The sequence below is a fragment of the Mustela nivalis genome, assembly GCF_964662115.1.
Source record: "Mustela nivalis genome assembly, chromosome: 3".
In the NCBI taxonomy this organism is placed as follows: domain Eukaryota; kingdom Metazoa; phylum Chordata; class Mammalia; order Carnivora; family Mustelidae; genus Mustela; species Mustela nivalis.
Window position 1 is genome coordinate 4,651,814 of NC_139022.1, and position 20,494 is coordinate 4,672,307.

A 20,494-nucleotide genomic window follows, 5' to 3' on the forward strand; every position below is an offset into this window, starting at 1 on the left:
AGGTGAGGATAATTCTACCACTTCTCCATTGGTCCCTTGTGGAGACCAGACACTATGTCACTGCCCCATGTTGGTCTTGCAGGTGTGAATGTTGAAAGAGACTCCTGTTCACAGGAACCTGTGGACTCCTGCTATCTGCACACCTCAACCTTCCCAGAGGATGCAAAGTCTTTCCACAAAGTTTTCAGGGAGCCCCTTCCCTTTAGTGCACAGAGTTACTCAGGCTTCAGAGTTTCAAGTTCTGTCCTGACAACTGCTGGCAGTCTCGGTGGTATGTAGTTGTGCCTGTTGTGGATTTTGGGGGGTTTTTTGGTTTTTTGTTTTGTTTTGTTTTGTTTTGTTGTGGTGTTTTTTTGCATATTCTCATGACTCACACAGTGGAGCAACTTCTCTTGTCTTTCCTGTCATTACTGCTTGCTCTTAGGTAATGTCAGTGTCATGTATTTGTCCAATGGCCAATAGCCCTGCCTGTCTTTCTCACATTTATTTTTAGGAGCTCTATTTGAATGACAGGTGTCTCTCTTCCACATGTGTGTGGCTTGTCTTTTTACTCTTTTCTGGTGTCTTCTAATGAATCAAAGATTTTCATTTCTTTGTGGGCAATCCTGTCATTCCTGTCCCAAGGTGGCTAGTGCATTTCTGTTGTGTCAGAATTCCCTTATTAGACTGTAATCTAATCCTCATCTCAGAGGATTCCTCCTCATCTCAGAGGGCCATTGTGCCACCTGTCGCCCTGGGGTCTCCAACTCATTTAGGATTGGATTTGTGTGCACTGTGAATTACCTGACAACTTTTTTTCCATATGGTTTAATGGCAAAAAATTATTTTTCATATTGCAAAGACCAGACATGCTGTCAAAAAAGAAAAAGTGCAGATGAGGCAGGAGTTCGTATATGGATGGGTCTGTTTCTTTCTTTCTTTCTTTCTTTCTTTCTTTCTTTCTTTCTTTCTTTCTTTAAGATTTTATTTATTTATTTGAGAGAAGACAGTGAGAGAGAGCATGAGAGGCGAGAAGGTCAGAGGGAGAAGCAGACTCCCCATGGAGCTGGGAGCCCGATGTGGGACTCGATCCTGGGACTCCGGGACCGTGACCTGAGTTGAAGGCAGTTGCTTAACCAACTGAGCCACTCAGGCGCCCGGATGGGTCTGTTTCTGAGCTCTTTATTCTGTTCTTTTTATCTGATAACTGTCCAATCTTTGCGATCTGGCTGTCTACGTCACTGTAGCTTTATAGTAATGCTATGGCAGGTATTTGTAGTACAAATACACTGAAACTACTTATCAATTTTCGCCACCCTCCACCATCCTCCCAAAGAAAATCTGCTTGGATTTGAATTATCAATGAACATCTCAGATTGTTCCATGGATTCCTATCCATTTACTTAGACCTTCTTTATTTTCTCTCAAAAATGTTCGATAATTTTCCCTCACAAAGTTACTAAGCACGTTTTATTAGATTTGGAATTAGAAACATGGTACTTCTGATGCCATTATAAATCTTTTAAATTTTCACTTTCACATGGTTTCTTGTCGGTATATACATACAGACGCATTTACTATGTGTTCACATTTGTACATGGTTATCTTTCTGATTACACACAAAGTCTAACAATTTTCCTTTGGAATTTTGGACTTGGTGATTATATCACCTACGAATTTTACCCTGTTTCCCAAGTTTTAAGCATTTTATTTCCTCCTTCAGTGCTGTGAGTGTTAACAGTGTACCTTCTTCTCTTAATCCCTATCTCATAGGTAAACCCCTCAGGGTTTTGCATTAAGTATGATGTTTCTGTTGTTTCCTGTAGTACTGTTTATCAAAGTATGGAAGAATTGTTTTACTGCTAGTTGGTTAAGAATTTTATAGCATGAATGGAGGCTAAAATTTATCAAACATTTGCTTGGGGTTTATGTTATACTTTATCAAACTTTCTTCTGCATTTATTGAGATAAGCTATTGTTTTTCTCCTTTGAGCAGTTAGTGCCACATTATACAGTTGATTCTTAATCGATGTTTGAACATTACAGGTCCATTTAAATGCAGATTTTTTTCAGTAAATACACTACAGAACTGCAAATGTATTTTCTCTTTCTTGTAATGTTCTTAACACCATTTTCTTCTCTCTAGCTTACTTTACTGTAAGAATACAATGTATAGTACATATAGCACACAAAATATGTGTTAATCAACTAAGTTATTGGAGTCTCAGTCAATAGCCTATTAACTGTCAAGTTTTGGGGGACTCAAAAGTTATATATGGACTTGTGGCTACATGGGAAATTTGCACCCCTAGCCCCTCATCATGCAAGGATCAACTACAGTGATTTTCTAATGTTTTGACTATCAAACCAACATTGCATTCCTAGACTAAGACTTCAAAATAGTGTATTTTCATTGACATCCTGCTCGGATGACTTTGCCAATAGTTTGTTGAAGACATGGCCTAGATATCCACAGGAGATTGGCATAAAATTTTAATCCTTCCTACTTTCCTTGTCAGATTTTGGTACTGTATTATATTAGCTCTGTGAATCAAACTGGAGGATATATATCTTTAGTTTAGAATCTCCATGAACATGGAATAATTACTTTCCAGAATATTTGGTGTAATTTATCAACAAAACCACTAGGTTTAGATCATTCTCTGTGAAAATTTTGATTACTATTTACATGCACTTAAAGTGATGGGACTACTTAAGTTATCTATTTCTTCTTGTGTCACTTTTTCATATGCTTTTCTAAGAATTTGGCCAATTTATCAAAACTCTGTGAACTGATTTCATAAAATAACATGCCATACTCTCACAAAAAATCATTTTAGAGATATGTAAGTTTTGTGGTATCTGTACACACCCCAAAATATTATATACTGATATACTATCATAACTATTGTATGTTGGCACCTGGGAGTCAATGTGGTGTTACTGCCCAGCATTCTCTGAGCTTAAGAGAAATTTACCAAAATGAATACATTTAGCCCTCAGACTTCCCCATAAAGCATCCCAGAGGCACAAATACACATGACCACAAGGAAATGCCACTATATACTCCTACACCACCCAATGACTGCCACCACAAGGACTCATCTATAGCAAAGCATGATGATATAGCCTAGACTGCTTACTTCCTCCCTTTCTAAACCTGTAAATTAAAGTCCAAGAGGAATTCTGATACAGAATGGTCTTACTGAGGACACAAGGAAATAAGATTTTCTTTAGAAAGAGAATTCCAGAACTTGCATGTGACTATCTCAGGCACATACATACCAACGCTCTGGTTCTGTTTACTTTGCACAGCCTTTGAAGGAAAACATGGGTCTAGATTTGCTACCTATATGGGTGCATATCCATGTGCAAAACAGTGAACAGTGTCCTAAAACAACTAAAACATTATATTCTAAAGTTCAGTTGAGACATTTCTAAGGATGATTATATGGTCAAAACTTCCCCATTCTGATTTAAAGAAATCAAAATGTCTCTCACTAGCAAGAATCCCATACAATCCTGAACAGGGCACCGGGGGCAACCAGAAGAAGCACAGTCACATAACCAAGGTGTGAGATGCTGAGCTACTTCAGCACCCAAGCATGAAGCACAGCCTTCGTCCTGGGCACCAGGGGACGCTGAGAGTGTTCTCTGCGGGTGCTGAGATGCATGACTAAGCATTAGGACACAAAAGCACTGCTCAGGGCACAGATGGCCCCTCTCCCTCCATATGCACCCTTCTCATTAAACCTCCACCAGTCATAGCCATGCCTATGAAAATAGAAGACAACAGGATGGCCAAGGTGAAACATGAAGACTAAGGGAAAGAGCACCAGAGTTTGTGGGGTCTGTAATGCAATGCTTTTATTACCTCCAAACAAGACAAGGTGGTAAGAAGGAACTGACCTGTGACATCCAGGTGGAAAGACACCTTCTGGCCCCCTGCCTCGCAGCTGTACTCCCCGCTGTCCGCCTTCCCCGCCTGCTGCACCACCAGCTGCCTGCTGCAGCCTTTGGCCTCCACGTGCACATTGGAGCTCGCACTCAGCTTCTTCCCGTCCTTGTACCACGTCACCTCTGTCTGGGCCTGGGCCACCTCACAGCTCAGGGTGGCAGTGGACCCTGCCTTGGCCTGCACTTCACTGCGTGCTGGCTGCTCCTTGGCAAACACCACAGAGGGTTCTGGGGACAGAGAGAGATGCACATGATGGAAGATACCATGTGCCTTAGGAAGGCAGCATTGAGACAAGAACGACTAAAGAGGGAGGCAGGGAACCTGGAAACGTCTCCAGGCTCTGCATCCACTGTGTGATCTGGAAAACTCCATAGTCTTCTTGACACTGTGTAACACAATCTTGTACCCATTTTCTCCCTGCTCTGTGTAGGAGACCATACAATGTTCCAGATGGAGACCATATATTCTACCATTGCTCCACCTGGTTGCTGTCCCAAGTGGGGACCCACATTCTATCACTGCTCCATCTAGGCTGTTTAGGTGGGAATTCTGAGCACATGGAAACCGTGGGTCATGATGGCTACATGCCCAATGCCTCTAAGTGCCAAGAGGATTCCCCCACGTGATTTGCAAGGAGCATCATCTAGAATACAGGACAATTCCTGCTGTTCCACATTCTTGCCTTCTCTGTGTTGTCAACTTTTTGCAACCTCCAGGACTGAGACTGTACATTCTATAGCTGTCTCTTGCATGTCTTGATGACTCAGGAGTGGATTACCTATCCTGAAGTCTTTGGTCATTAATGTTTGCTTTTCCATGGTGTCACTTCTCAAATGTTCTGCCCCATTTTCAACAGCATTGTCTTCATTCAGATTTATTTAAGAGCTCTTTAAATAATTATATGTTAGAGTTTTTATGTGTTCTCCCCATCTTTGTGACTTGCCTTTCTGTTCCTTTATGATGTTTCTGGTTAAAAAAAAAAAAGCTAAGAGTTCTATTACAGGCAAATATATTAATTTGACCTTTTTGTATTGTGCATTTTGTTCGGTTTAAGGAAGTTTTCAAAACCTTGAGGTCATGAATGACCTACATTGTCTCAATAGAACTTGTTTTACATTGAGGTCTCTAACCCACCTGGAGTTGACTATTTGGCAAGGCAAGAAATAGACATCCAACTTAATTTCAGTTTTCTTTTTTTTTTTTTTTTTTAAAGATTTTATTTATTTATTTGACAGAGAGAGATCACAAGTAGGCAGAGAGGCAGGCAGAGAGAGAGGAGGAAGCAGGCTCCCTGCTGAGCAGAGAGCCCGATGCGGGACTCGATCCCAGGACCCTGAGATCATGACCTGAGCCGAAGGCAGCGGCTTAACCCACTGAGCCACCCAGGCGCCCCTAATTTCAGTTTTCCACATGGTTAAATATCTTATCACTATTTGTGAAAAGACTGTCCCTTTACCACCTTCACACTTAGCACCAGGATAAAAACAAAAACAAAAAAGAGAAGGCATGAGGTTCTATACAGAACTATTTCTTGGTTCACTGTTCTGTTCCTCTGGGCTGTTTCTCAAACCCTGCTCAGAGAACCACATGTCTGACTTGCTGTAGCTTTACAAAAAGCCTTAATAGCAGTCACAGCAAATGTCCCGACACTCTCTATTCAGGAGTGACTTGGTACACTTTGGCTTTTGCAATCAACTTGTCAATAGTCTTGCACACAAAGAGCTATTATTTGGGTTATGATGAGGATTGAACACATTTAGGTCTTCCATCACTTTCTAACCATGATTTAGATTTTTTCTCTGTTTCTTAATGATGTTTGAATTATTTTTCCCAAAAACCTTTTAAATATCCTTTATTAGACAGGAATTGGTAATAGGGTCCTTCTAATGCTACTGTAACACCTTAAAAATTCCCTTAAAAGTCATCTCCCAAGAACACTCATGAAAGAAATTGAAGAAGACACAAAAAGATGGAAGACCATTCCATGCTCTTGGATCGGAAGAATAAACATTGTGAAAATGCCTATACTGCCTAGAGCAATCTATAATTTCAATGCCATTCTGGTCAAAATTCCACCGGCATTTTTCAAAGAGCTGGAGCAAACAATCCTAAAATTTGTATGGAATCAGAAGAGACCCTGATTTGCTAAGGAAATGTTGAAAAACAAAAATAAAACTGGGGGCATTGGTTACCTGATGTCAAGCTTTACTACAAAGCTGTGATCACCAAGACAGCATGGTACTGGCATAAAAACAGACACATAGACCAGTGGAACAGAATAGAGAGCCCAGATATGGACCCTCAACTCTATGGTCAAATAATCTTCGACAAAACAGGAAAAAATACACAGTGGAAAAAAGACAGTCTCTAACATAAACGGTGCTGGGGAAATTGGACAGCTACGTATAGAAGAATGAAACTTGACCATTCTCTTAAACCGCAAACAAAGATAAACTCGAAATGGATAAAAGACCTCAACGTGAGACAGGAATCCATCAGAATCCTAGAGGAGAACATAGGCAGTAATCTCTTTGATATAAGCCACAGCAACTTCTTTCAAGATATTGCTCCAAATGCAAAGGAAACAAAAACAAAAATAAACTTTTGGGACTTCATCAAAATCAAAAGCTTCTGCACAGCAAAGGAAACAGTCAAAAAAACAAAGAGGCAACCCACGGAATGGGAAAAGATATTTGCAAATGACAGTACAGACTAAAGGTTGATATCCAGGATCTATAAAGAACTTCTCAAACTCAACACACACAAAACAGATAATCGTATCAAAAAATGGGCAGAAGATATGAACAGACACTTTTCCCATGAAGACATACAAATGGCTATCAGACACATGAAAAAATATTCATCATCCCTAGCCATCAGGGAGATTCAAATCAAAACCACATTGAGATATCACCTTACACCAGTTAGAATGGCCAAAATTAGCAGGTCAGGAAACAACATGTGTTGGAGAGGTTGTGGAGAAAGGGGAACCCTCTTCCACTGTTGGTGGGAATGCAAGTTGGTGCAGCCACTTTGGAGAACAGTGTGGAGATTCCTCAAGAAATTAAAAATAGAGCTTCCCTATGACCCTTCCATTGCACTCCTGGGTATTTACCCCAAAGATACAGATGTCGTGGAAAGAAGGGCCATCTGTACCCCAATGTTTAGAGCAGCAATGGCCATGGTCACCAAACTGTGGAAAGAACCAAGATGCCCTTCAACAGACGAATGGATAAGGAAGATGTGGTCCATATACACTATGGAGTGTTATGCCTCCATCAGAAAGAATGAATACCCAAGTTTTGTATCAACACAGATGGGACTCGAAGAGATTATGCTGAGCGCAATAAGTGAAGCAGAGACAGTCAATTATCATACGGTTTCACTTATTTGTGGAGCATAACAAATAACACAGAGGACATAGGGAGATGGAGAGGAGCAGGGAGTTGGGGTAAATTGGAAGGGGAGGAGGTGAATCACAAGAGACTATGGATTCTGAAAAACCATCTGAGGGGTTTGAAGTGGCGGGAGGGTGGGAGGTTGGGGTACCAGGTGGTGGGTATTATAGAGGGCACGGATTGCATGGAGCACTGGGTGTGGTGAAAAAAATAATGAATACTGTTTTTCTGAAATAAATAAATTGAAAATTTTTTTTTAAAAAAAGATACAGATGTAGTGAAAAGAAGGGCCATCTGTACCCCAATGTTTATAGCAGCAATGGCCATGGTCACCAAACTATGGAAAGAACCAAGATGCTCTTCAACAGACGAATGGATAAGGAAGATGTGGTCCATATACACGATGGAGTATTATGCCTCCATCAGAAAGGATGAATACCCAACTTTTGTAGCAACATGGACAGGACTGGAAGAGATTATGCTGAGTGCAATAAGTCAAGCAGAGACAGTCAATTATCATACGGTTTCACTTATTTGTGGAGCATAACAAATAACATGGAGGACAAGGGGAGATGGAGAGAAGCATGGAGTTGGGGGAAATTGGAAGGGGAGGTGAACCATGAGAGAATATGGACTCTGGAAAAACAACCTGAGGGTTTTGAAGGGGCAGGGGTAGGAGGTTGGGGGTACCAGGTGGTGGGTATTAGGAGAGCACAGATTGCATGGAGCACTGGGTGTGGTGCAAAAGCAATGAATTGTTACAGTGAAAAGAAATTTTTTAAAAAGTCATCCTCCAGATATTTGGTGTCTAGATATAAAAATGTTTCCTGTATATAGATTTTTGTGTGTTGCAGTCTTTCCCCACTCCATTTTCCATCAAACAATTAACTGTTTGGGATTTTCTATATTGATAACTATTTCATTTCTTAGCTCTGTTTTTGTTATTTTTTCCAGCTTTTATACCTGCATTTTATTTTCTTCCTTGGTGTGCTGTAAATGTTACATAAAAGTGGTGACACCTGGCTTCCCTGTCTTGGTCCCATCTCAGAGGCAAAACTTTCAAGATTTCACATGAAGTGTCAGCTAGTTTTTTCAATACCACCAATTAGTACACTTAAGGACAAGACCTCCTATTTGTACTTTGTGAACAATTTTGTGTCAGCAATTGATGCTAAGTATTATAAAATATTTTTCCTGGATTCATAATACTATATCTTATCTAGTGCTTTTTTTTTTTAATTCTCCAATTACTGGGGAAACAACATGGATTTTTTTCTTTCATTTTGTTCACATCAAGCTCTGTATTCATTTTCTAGAGTTTCTTATGTGAAAGGAGCCTTACATTCCAGGAATCAGACTATGGTGGACTATATGAATTCTTCATATTTACCTTGTCAGATTTTGGGATTGATATATTACCTACAAAATATGAGTTGAAGACTATCTTTTTTCTATGTTCTATAAGAATTCTATGAATGTGGAATACTATCTTTCCAGAATATTTGGTACAATTTAACAGTAGAGCTAATGGGCTTGAATAGCATTCTCTGAGAAGATTATTTGTTGTCATTCCACTTATTCTGAGTTTTAGGACTGCACAGCTTGTCTTGTTTTTCTTGTAGAAGTTTCAATACAGTTCCCTAGAACTGATTGATTTGTAATTTTCTGCTCTCTGGAGGGTAATCTACTCAGATGCTGCCATAATATACGGACCTAGATGTGGCTACATATGGGTGCAGAGAGAACTTCTAGAACCCTGTGAAAATGCAGAAGTGTCCCAAAACACCTAAAACTGTGAAAACTCAGAGCACAGTCCTGAGAAAACTCCAAGTGTGATCGTGTGGCCCAGATTTCCTATCTTCCTGGTTCAGTGAAGTCAAACATCTCTTGCTAGCAGGAACTCTCAAGTATGCTTAAGGAAGACACAGACGACCTTCCCCAACCACTCCAGGGGAGGGACGTCTGGTCTACCTCAGCCCAAGCATCAGGGATATCCTTACCCCCAGACACCAAGGTTCACCAGTGGGTTCTGAGCAGGAGCTGGGAAAATGTGACCAGCTCTGCTACATGGACACACAATTTGTGGTATAACACAACCACTTTCCTCCTCTAATCATGTTTCTTTGGTCCCACATGGGCATTAAAACCATATGTGAATGGATAGAAGACATGAAGAGAGTAGTCTAATGGAAAGAACAAAAGGGTGTGTTTAGGCTATCGGCCAGTCCCAATTCATCTCCCAGTGAGGCTCATTTCATACCCTCAAAGAACTGACCTGTGACATCCAGGCGGAAGGATACCTTCTGGCCCCCGGCCTCGCAGCTGTACTCCCCAGCATCTGCCTTCCCCACCTGCTGCACCACCAGCCGCCTGCTGCAGCCCTTGGCCTCCACGTGCACATTGGAGCTCGCACTCAGCTTCTTCCCATCCTTGTACCACGTCACCTCTGTCTGGGCCTGGGCCACCTCACAGCTCAGGGTGGCACTGGCCCCTGCCTTGGCCTGTACCTCACTGTTCATTGGCTGATCCTTGACAAACACAGCAGCCGGCTCTGAGGACAGGGAAGGATGCATGAAGTCAAACATACCATGTAGGTCAAAAATACAGCCCTGGGGGGCGCCTGGGTGGCTCAGTGGGTTAAGCCGCTGCCTTCGGCTCAGGTCATGATCTCAGGGTCATGGAATCGAGTCCCATATCGGGCTCTCTGCTCAGCAGGGAGCCTGCTTCCCTCTCTCTCTCTCTCTCTCTCTCTCTCTGCCTGCCTCTCCATCTGCTTGTGATATCTGTCAAATAAATAAATAAAATCTTTAAAAAAAATTCCATGGACACATCTGTGGTTTAAAAAAAAAAAAATACAGCCCTGGGATCAACAGATGAATTGATAAAGACATGGTGTATACACACAGAAAGGAATATTACTCAGCCATCTAAAAAAAAAATTGAAATCTTGCTTTTGCAACAAGGTGGATGGAACTACAGGGTATTAATAAGTGAAATAAGTCAATCAGAGAAATACAATTATCCTATGATTTCACTCATATGTGTAATTTTTTTTTCATATGTGGAATTTAAGAAATGAAACAGAGGATCATAGGGGAAGGGAGGGAAAAATAAAACAAGACAGTATCAGAGAGGGAGACAGGCCCTAAGATATTCTTAACTCTAGGAAGAGAACTGTCAGTTGCTGGAGGGGAGGTGAGTGGTGGACTGGGGTAACAGGGTGATGGGCATTAAGGAGGCAGGTGATGTAATGAGCACTGGGAGTTATATACAACTGACAAATCACTGAATTCTACCTCTGCAACAAACAATACACCACATGTTAATTAGTTGATTTTAAATTTAAAAGAAGAATACAGCCTTGGGAAAATAGGCCAAAACAGGGAGGAGGGGGACTAGAACTCTTTCCAGGCTTTGCACCAGCTGTGTGGTGTGGAGTTCTACCACTTTCTCAGCAACAGCTAACATAATTTATCTACACTCCACCCCTGCTCCCCGTGGGCTGTCCCAGGTGGGGACCCTACACTCAGTCCCCATGGACTGATCCAGGTAGGGAGTCTGAGAAACGTTCCCTGTGCATGGCTCTGTGGGGTCATGACACATGTGTTCCTCTACATTTCTTCAGATCTTTTCTGTATGGTTTGAAGGTAATTTTTCCACCTCTAGTCTACAAAGCTCCTGAGACTCCAAGCTGTTTCCTGTGTTAGTATTATCAGCTGATGGCCATCTGGCGGGAGTCACTGTCCTTCCTTTTGATTGTCTCTGTCTGCTGACTCAGGAGGCTGGGCACCTTCTCCAACATTACTGGGCTGGCCATAACGCTTTGCTCTTCTGTGGTGACACTGTTCGTGGGTTTGCTCATACACCAACAGTACTGTCTTTATTCATTTTAAGACAATCTTTACATATTTACATGTTAAGAAATGACAACTATGTGGCTTAAAGTTCTTTTCCCAACTCTGGGATTTGCCTTTTCACTCTCTCATGGCCTCTTCTGATGAACGAGATTTTGGGTTTTAATGTAGTCACATATGTCTATCTTGCCCTGTTGCTTGTAAGGCACTTGTACACTATTAAAGAGATCCTCCCTTATCCAGGTCTTTAAAAAACTGTGTTGTCACTGCAGGGTTTTAGGAATTTAGCTTTTATACTGAGGTCTCTAACCTACCAGGAGTTTTTTGGATGTTGTGTGGATTCCCAGTAAAATTTAATTTTTTCCATATGGTTAAATGATCCAAGCACTATTTATGAAAACAACAACCCTTCTCTACTTCTTGCATAGACACTGCAGTAAAACAACAACAACAACAAAACAAGCAAACAAACCAAAAAACACTGTGGTTTGGCAGGAGTCCACTTATGCAAGAATCTGTTTCTGTCTTATTTTGTCCCCTTGATCTGGTAACTGTCCCTGCCTTGAGGTGCACAGATAGCATATATCCATGTGTAAAACGGTGTCCTAAAACATCACAATCCAAAGTTCAGTTGAGATATTTGTAAGGGTGATTATATGGTCAAAACTTCCCCATCCTGATTTAAAGAAATCAAAATGTCTCTCACTAGCAAGAATCCCACGTGATCCTGAACAGGGCACCTGGGGCACCCAGAACCAAGGTGTGAGATGCTGAGCTACTTCAGCACCCAAGCATGAAGCACAGCCTTTGTCCTGGGCACCAAGGGATGCTGGGAGAGTTCTCTGCAGGTGCTGAGATGCATGACTAAGCATTAGGACATGAAAGCACTGCTCAGGGCTCCCTCTCCCTCCATATGCACCCTTCTCATTAAACCTCCACCAGTCATAGCCATGCCTATGAAAATAGAAGACAACAGGATGGCCAAGGTGAAACATGAAGACTAAGGGAAAGAGCATCAGAGCCTGTGGGTTCTGCAATGCAATGCTTTCATTACCTCCAAACAAGACAAGATGGTACCAGAAAGAACTGACCTGTGACGTCCAGGCGGAAGGACACCTTCTGGCCCCTGGCCTCGCAGCTGTACTCCCCGGTGTCCGCCTTCCCCGCCTGCTTCACCACCAGCCGCCTGCTGCAGCCCTTGGCCTCCACGTGCACGTTGGAGCTCGCACTCAGCTTCTTCCCATCCTTGTACCACGTCACCTCCGTCTGGGCCTGGGCCACCTCACAGCTCAGGGTGGCACTGGCCCCTGCCTTGGCCTGCACCTCCTTGTGTGCTGGCTGGTCCTTGGCAAACACCAGTATAGGTTCTGGGGAACAGGGATGGACACACACCATCAGAGTCACCTTGTAAGTCAGGAATGCAGCACTGGTGAAAGGAACCTGAATGGAGAGGCAGGGGGACAGAAATGTCCCCAGGTTCTGCACCAGCTGTGTGGCCCGGAGAAACTCCCTCAGCAGTGGGTACCCATAGTCTATTGGTACCACCTACCACAGTTCCGTGTTGTTCTGCGGATGTGGATGCTGTAAGCCCTCCCCACACATACTCCTTTAGGAGAGGATCTGTGGGGTCAGGAAACACCTCTTCCCAGGTGAGGCAGAGTCTTTCCTCAGCCATGTGCAAGAGCTTCTCCACTCCACCCTCATGCCTGTCCTGCACTATCAGCTGTTGGTAGCCTTGTGGGATGGAAGCTGTACCTGCCCATGGCCATCCTTGCAAGCTTCTGACCACTGATAAAGTGAGGGGAATTTTCTGGTGTCTTTGGCCATTAGCATCGGAAGAGAATTCTACACTATATGTTAACTAACTGGAATGTAAACAAAATACTGAAAGAAAAAGATAAACTAAACTCCACTTCTTTCCTTTATTTTATACCTTTCTCTGATTTTCCTCCTTATCGTGCTGCCAGTCGTTGGACAGAAAGCCTCCCTACCTCATTTCCAATCACAAAGTCAGGTCTTACACTTTTTTACATTAGTTTCAGGGGTAGAATTTAGTGATGCATCAGTTGCATGTAACACCCAGTGTTCTTTCTGTCACATGCCTCCTTCATGCCCATCCCCCAGCTACCCCATCCCCCCAACCACTCCCCTCCAGCAGCCCTCAGCTGCTGTTCCTTACAGTTAAGAGTCTCTTATGGTTTCTCTCCTTCTGTTTTCATTTTATTTTATTTTCCCTTCCCTTCCCCCATTGTCATCAGTTTTCTTTCTTAAATTCCACATGTGACGGGCGCCTGACTGGCTCAGTGGGTTAAAGCCTCTGCCTTTGGCTCAGGTCATGATCCCAGGGTCCTGGGATCGACTCCTGCATTGGGCTCTCTGCTCAGCAGGGAGCCTGTTTCCTCCTCTCTCTCTCTCTGCCTGCCTCTCTGCCTATTTGTGATCTCTGTCTGTCAAATAAATAAATAAAATCTTTAAATAAAATAAAATCTTGAAAAAAAAATTCTACATGTGAGTGAAATCATAAGATATTTGTTTTTCTCTGACTGACTTATTTCGCTTAGCATAATACCCTCTGGTTCCATCCACATCATGGCAAATGTTAAGATTTCACTCTCTCTGATGGCTGAGTTATATTCCATTGTATATACATACCACCACTTCTTTAGCCATGCCTCTGCTGATGGGTAGCTGAGCTCTTTCCATGTTTTGGCTACTTGTTTTTATTTATTTATTTATTTATTTTATTTTTTTCTGTGTTCCAAGATTTATTGTTTATGTACCACACCCCATGCTCCATGCAATACATGCCCTCCACAATACTCACCAGACTCACCCAACCCCTTCCCCCCTCCCTTCCAAAACCCTCAATTTGTTTCTCAGAGTCCACAGTCTCTCATGGTTCATCTCCCCCTCCAATTTCCCCCAACTCACTTTTCCTCTCCATCTCCCATGTCCTCTGTGTTATTCCTTATGCTCTGCAAATAAGTGAAACCATATGATAATTGACTCTCTCTGCTTGACTTATTTCACTCAGCATAATCTCTTCCAGTCCCATCCATGTTGATACAAAACTTGGGTATTCATCCTTTCTGATGGAGGCATAATACTCCATGGTATAAATGGACCATATCTTCTTTATCCATTCTTCCGTTGAAGGGCATCTTGGTTCCTTTCACAGTTTGGCAACTGTGGCCATTGCTGCTATGAACACTGGGGTAGAGATGGCCCTTCTTTTCACTACATCTGTATCTTTGTGGTAAATACCCAGGAGTGCAATTGCAGGGTCATAGGGAAGTTCTATTTTTAATTTTTTGAGGAATCTCCACACTGTTTTCCAAAGTGGCTGCACCAACTTGCATTCCCACCAACAGTGTAACAGGGTTCCCCTTTCTCCACATCCTCTCCAACACATGTTGTTTACTGTCTTGTTAATTTTAGCCATTCAAACTGGTGTAAGGTGGTATCTCAATGTGGTTTTGATTTGAATTTCCCTGATGGTTAGATATGGTGAACATTTTTTCATGTGTCTGTTAGCCATTTGTATGTCTTCTTTGGAGAAGTGTCTTCTCCAAATCTCTTCTGCCCATTTCTTGATGTGATTAACTGTTTTTTGAGTGTTGAGTTTGAGGAGGTCTTTATAGATCCTGGATATCAACCCTTTGTCTGTAGTGTCACTGGCGATTATCTTCTGTGGGTTGCCTCTTTGTCTTGTTGACTGTTTCCTTTGCTGTGCAGAAGCTTTTGATCTTGATGAAGTTCCAAAAGTTCATTTTCATTCTTTCCATGTTTTGGCTAATTGTTAAGTGTGATGCTAACTAACCCCTTTTTTATAGTTAGTTAATAATTTTGTATTACAGGATAATGTTAATTAAATTTCACCAAATAGTTTTATTCAGCATTTATTAAGATAACCAACTTTTTCTCTTTTAGGATGTTAATATCATGCATTCTTCTGCTTTTTTAAGTTTCTAATGTTAAAGCAACCAGACACTCTTGTACTACAACTTCCATCATACTATATTGTTCCCTTCATATGTTGTCCAACTTGGTTGGCTGATATCTTGTTTAAGAGTTTAGCCTTGATATTCATAAGGTATTGGTCTATAATTTTCCATATATTTCCTTCATAAGATTTCAACATTAATATTATGCTATCTACATCTACATAAAATGAGTTGGAGACTATACATCTTTTTTTTATTCTCTAGAAGAACCTTCATGAAAATGGAATAATGCCTTTTCAGGAATATTTGGTAAAACTAACCAGCAGATCCACTTGGCTCAGACTGTTCTCTATGAAAACATTTATTTTATTTTTTTAGAGAGGGAGAGAGAAGGGAGCACCAAAGTTAGAAGAACAGGGAGAATCTTGAGCAAGCTCCACAGAGCCCAATACAGGGCTTGATCTCACAACCCTGACATCATGACCTGAGCCAAAATCAAGAGTCAGATTCTTCACCAACTGGCCTACAGGTGCCCTGAAAATATTTTTTTATTACTTGTTCCATTTCTTTAAAATTTATAGGACTATTTGAGTTTTCTATGCCTCCTTATGTCAGCTTTGATATGTTAGCTTCCTATTAAATTTTAAAACTTCCAAATTCTTACCATGAAACAATCTTTGAAGTTCTCTTCATATAATGTTTCACAAAGATAACTAGCATGATTTTTGCTATCTATACACACCTGCAAACCACTAAGTACAGATAGGATACCACACTGTTCTGTGGTGGCACCTCCAGGTCAAATGTGGGACCCTTATTGAATGCTAAGACTCTCTTAATAAAAGAAAATGAATATATTTCTCAACCTTCTCTATCAGCCAGCCAAGGAGGCACAAATAGACACCACCCATTAGGTAATGCTACCAAATAAATACTGGTCCACCAGTCAGGCTGCCATAATAGTAATTCATCTTTAGCAATAGTGTGCTGATATGGCTTAAGTTTTTGTTCCTCTCTATTTCTAAATTTATATATCAGACTCCAAAGGAATTCTGACAAAGAATTGTTTAACTGAATACAAAAGATATGCTTTAAAAGGAATATCCTGCCTAGAGGTACGTGTCACAGGTGTGTATCTACCCATCTCTACTTTTGTATACTTTGTACGGACATCACAGTGTGGAATGGATCTAGATGTCTCAGAAAAAGCAGAAAGAGCTTCTCTATCCATGCACAAGGAAGGAAGAGATTCACAGAACATCTAAAACGTGGATAATCCAAAGTCAGTCTGAGATATTTACAAGTACAGATGGGTAGTTGAAATTTCCCATTTATCCTTGATCAATGGGATCCAAACATCTGGCTGGTGATAACCTGCCTGTGGTTCTGAGGGAGCGAACCTGGTATCTGCCAGAGGATCCAATAGAAGGAAATTTACATATTCCCAGGTGAGAAGCACCTGTACTCCTTCAGACCTAAATGCCAAGCAGAGTTCCAGGCCACGAAGAAACTGGGCAGGTTTGAGGAACATAGAACATAGAAGTTATCAATGTGCTAAACACCACTGAAGGTGGACACAAGTGGTCCCCCTCCTTCTTACACACCCATCCAGTCAAGCCACTCTTGACCCTGTCATGGGAATGAAAATAGGAAGGTGGGAGAATGTGACATGGGAGGTGATGGTGATGGTGATACTATCCTTAATACTAAGGATAATCTGGGTTCAAAAATCAGTCCCATGTTCCCAAACAAGGCTAATTCACTACCCAAAGAACTGACCTGTGACGTCCAAGCGGAAGGACACCTTCTGGCTCCCGGCCTCGCAGCTGTACTCCCCAGCGTCCATCTTCCCTGCCTGCTGCACCACCAGCCGTCTGTTGCGACCCTTGGCCTCCACGTGCACGTTGGAGCTCGCACTCAGCTTCTTCCCGTCCTTGTACCACGTCACCTCTGTCTGGGCCTGGGCCACCTCACAGCTCAGGGTGGCACTGGACCCTGCCTTGGCCTGCACTTCACTGCGTGCTGGCTGCTCCTTGGCAAACACAGCTGGAGGCTCTGGGGACAGGGAGAGACACACAGGGTCAAACACACTATCTAATTCAACATGCAGCACTAGAGAAAGGACTAAACATGTGGTAGGGCAGTCATCTCCAGGCTCTGCACCAGCTGTGTGACCAAAAGATTTACCACCTTCCTAGAAAAGATGAACACAATTTATCTATACATTTTACCACTGCTCCACCTGGGCTGTTCCAGGTGGGGATACCAAAAGGTCTCCCTGTGCACACACTCCCCTAGGAGAGTTGCTGTGGGGTCACAATGCAGGCACACCTCAACCTTCTCAGATGATTCAGCCTTGCACATGAATATGTAGAGAGCATCTTGTCCACAGTGCAGGACAGTCCCTGTTGTGTGTTGTCAACTGTTGGCCACCTTGGGGGAGTGGAGTTGTACCTCCACAGTCACCTGCTGTGTCTTGTCAACTGTTGGCCACCTTGGGGGAGTAGAGCTGTACCTCCCAGGGCCATCCCCTGCCTGGTCCTAAGGATTCACAGAGTGAATGATCTTTTCCAATGTTTTTGGTCATTAATGTTTGCTCTTTGGCTCAAGACTTTTGCCCAGTTTTCAACAGTATTACTTGTCTTTTCCATGCTTGTTTTTAGGAGATATATTATATATATGATATGTATATATTATATATATAGTTAAATTTTATCACTTTATTCTGCATTTATGGAGGTAATCACTTCATTTCTTTAAATCAGTCTCTTAATGTCATGCATTATATTAATTTGATAATCTTTCCTATGTTTAAATAGTCTTGCATTCCTGGACTATGGCCTTCAATATGGTGTATTATCTTTTAAATATATTGCTGACTTATTTTCATAATGTTTTGTTTAAGATTTTTACTTCAAAAATCCATAAGAGACTGACCTGTGATTTGAATTTTTTATACTTTCCTTGTCAGATTTTGGTTATCAGCATTACATTGTCTCTCTAAAGTAAATCAGAAACATCTCTCTTTTCTATTCTCCAGGAAATTCTCCAGGAATAGGGGCACCTGGGTGGCTCAGTCAGTTTGCATCTGACTCTTGTTTTGGCTCAAGTCATGATCTCAGGGTTCTGGGATTGAGCCCCATATCAGGCTCCCCACTACATAGGTAGTCTGTTTATCTTTCTATCCTTCTATTCCCCCCCCTCCATGCACCTCTCTCTCTCTCTCTCATAATTAAATACATCTTTTTTAAAAGGGGGGAAAAGAAAAATGTCCATGATTATGCAATAATTTCCTTTAAGAACATTTCACATAATTTACCAGTTAGAAAGTACATGTGGTGCAAGATTATTCATTATATCTCTGTTTGTTTAAAAAGCTCTAGGGCAATTTACACATTTAATGCAATTCTTATCAAAATAACATCCATATTATTCAAAGAAATAGAACAAATAATCTTAAAATTTATATGGAACCAGAAAAGACCTCAAATAGCCAAAGGAATATTGAAAAAGAAAGCCAAAGTTGGTGGCATCACAATTCCAGACTTCAAGCTCTATTACAAAGCTGTCATCATCAAGACAGTATGGTACTGGCAAAAAAATGGACACATAGATCAATGGAACAGAATAGAGAGTCCAGAAATAGACCCTCAACTCTATGGTCAACTAGTCTTCAACAAAGCAGGAAAGAATGTCCAATGGAAAAAAGACAGTCTCTTCAACAAATCGTGCTGGGAAAATTGGACAGCCACATGCAGAAAAATGAAATTGGACCATTTCCTTACACCACACATGAAAATAGACTCAAAATGGATGAAGGACCTCAATGTGAGAAAGGAATCCATCAAAAGACTCAATCTCAAAAAAAAGACTGAGGGTTGCTGGGAGGAGTGGGGATGGGAGAGGGTGGTGGGGATATGGACATTGGGGAGGGTATGTGCTATGATGAGTGCTGTGAAATGTGTAAACCTGGCGAGTCACAGACCTGTACCCCGGGGATAAAAACACATTATATGTTTATCAAAAATTTAAAAAAATAAAAAAATAAAAGGCTCTAGGGCAGGATTTCTGGTTGGCTCAGTAAGTTAAACATCTGCCTTTGGCTCAGGTCATGATCCCAGGGTGCTGGGATCAAGTCCGGCATCAGGCTCCTTGCTCATTAGGGAGCCTGCTTCTCCCTCTTCCTGCCACTCCCCTTTGTGCTTGTATGCTCTCTCTCTCTCTCTCTCTCTCTCTCTGTCTGGCAAATAAACAAAATCTCTAAATAAATAAATAAAAGGCTTTAGGATTATTTGAGGTCCTGAAATCTTCTTGTGTCAACCATTCTCTTTCACCATGCACAAAGATAAACTCTAATGGATGAAAACCTCAATGTGAGAAAGGAATCCATCAAAATCCTAGAGGACAGCATAGGCAGTAACCTCTTTGACATCAGCCACAGCAACTTCTTTCAAGATATGTATTCAAAGGCAAAGGAAACAAAAGCAAAAATGAACTTTTGTGACTTCATCAAGATCAAAAACTTCTACACAGCAAAGGAAACTGTTAACAAAACAAAGAGACAACCCACGAAATGGGAGAAGATACTTGCAAATGACACTACAGACAAAGGGCTGATATCCAGAAGTCTATAAAGACCTCTTCAAACTCAACACTCAAAAAACAGATAATCACATAAAAAAATGAGCAGAAGACATGAACAGACACTTTCCCAATGAAGACAAACAAATGGGAAGCAGACACTTGAAAAAATGTTTATCATCATTAGCCATCAGGGAAATTCAAATCAAAACCACACTGAGATTCCAACTTACACCAGTTAGAATGGCCAAAGTTAACAAGGCAGGAAACAACAAATGTTGGAAAGGATGTGGAGAAAGGGGAACCCACCTGCACTGTCAGTGGGAATGCAAGTTGGTGCAGCCACTTTGGAAAACAGTGTGGAGATTCTCAAAAAATTAAAAATAGAGTTACCCTGTGACCCAGCAATTGCACTATTGGATATTTACCCCAAAGATACAGCTGTAGTGAAAAGAAGGGTCACCTGTACCTCAATGTTCATTAAAGCAATTCATTCACAGTGGCCAAACTGTGGAAAGAACCAAGATGCCCTTCAATGGAAGAATGGATAAAGAAGATATGGTCCATATATACTATGGAGTATTATGCCTCCCTCAGAAAGGATCAATACCCAACTTTTGTTTCAACATGGATGGGATTGGAGGAGATTATGCTGAGTGAAATAAGTCAAGCAGAGAGAGTCATATGGTTTTATCATATGGTTTCACTTACTTGTAGAACATAGGAATAGCATGGAGGACATTAGGAGAAGGAAAGGAAAAGTGAAGGGGGGACGGAATC

At 41.6% G+C, this 20,494-nt stretch overlaps 1 protein-coding gene across 24 annotated transcripts in view; it reads right to left on the reverse strand.

Annotated features, from left to right (window-relative positions):
- OBSCN (obscurin, cytoskeletal calmodulin and titin-interacting RhoGEF) overlaps positions 1–20,494 on the reverse strand; it is a 142,710-nt gene that overhangs the window by 88,407 nt on the left and 33,809 nt on the right. For 21 of the 24 annotated variants that reach the window (XM_082723998.1, XM_082724001.1, XM_082723990.1 and 18 more), the window contains 4 exons: positions 16,913–17,188; positions 12,281–12,556; positions 9,611–9,886; positions 3,889–4,164 (listed from right to left, as the gene is read on the reverse strand). In XM_082723998.1, the coding sequence (XP_082580124.1) occupies positions 3,889–4,164; positions 9,611–9,886; positions 12,281–12,556; positions 16,913–17,188 (1,104 nt within the window). The remainder of the gene's footprint in view (positions 1–3,888; positions 4,165–9,610; positions 9,887–12,280; positions 12,557–16,912; positions 17,189–20,494) is intronic. The other 3 variants (XM_082724002.1, XM_082723993.1, XM_082723992.1) reach the window with 3 other exon arrangements.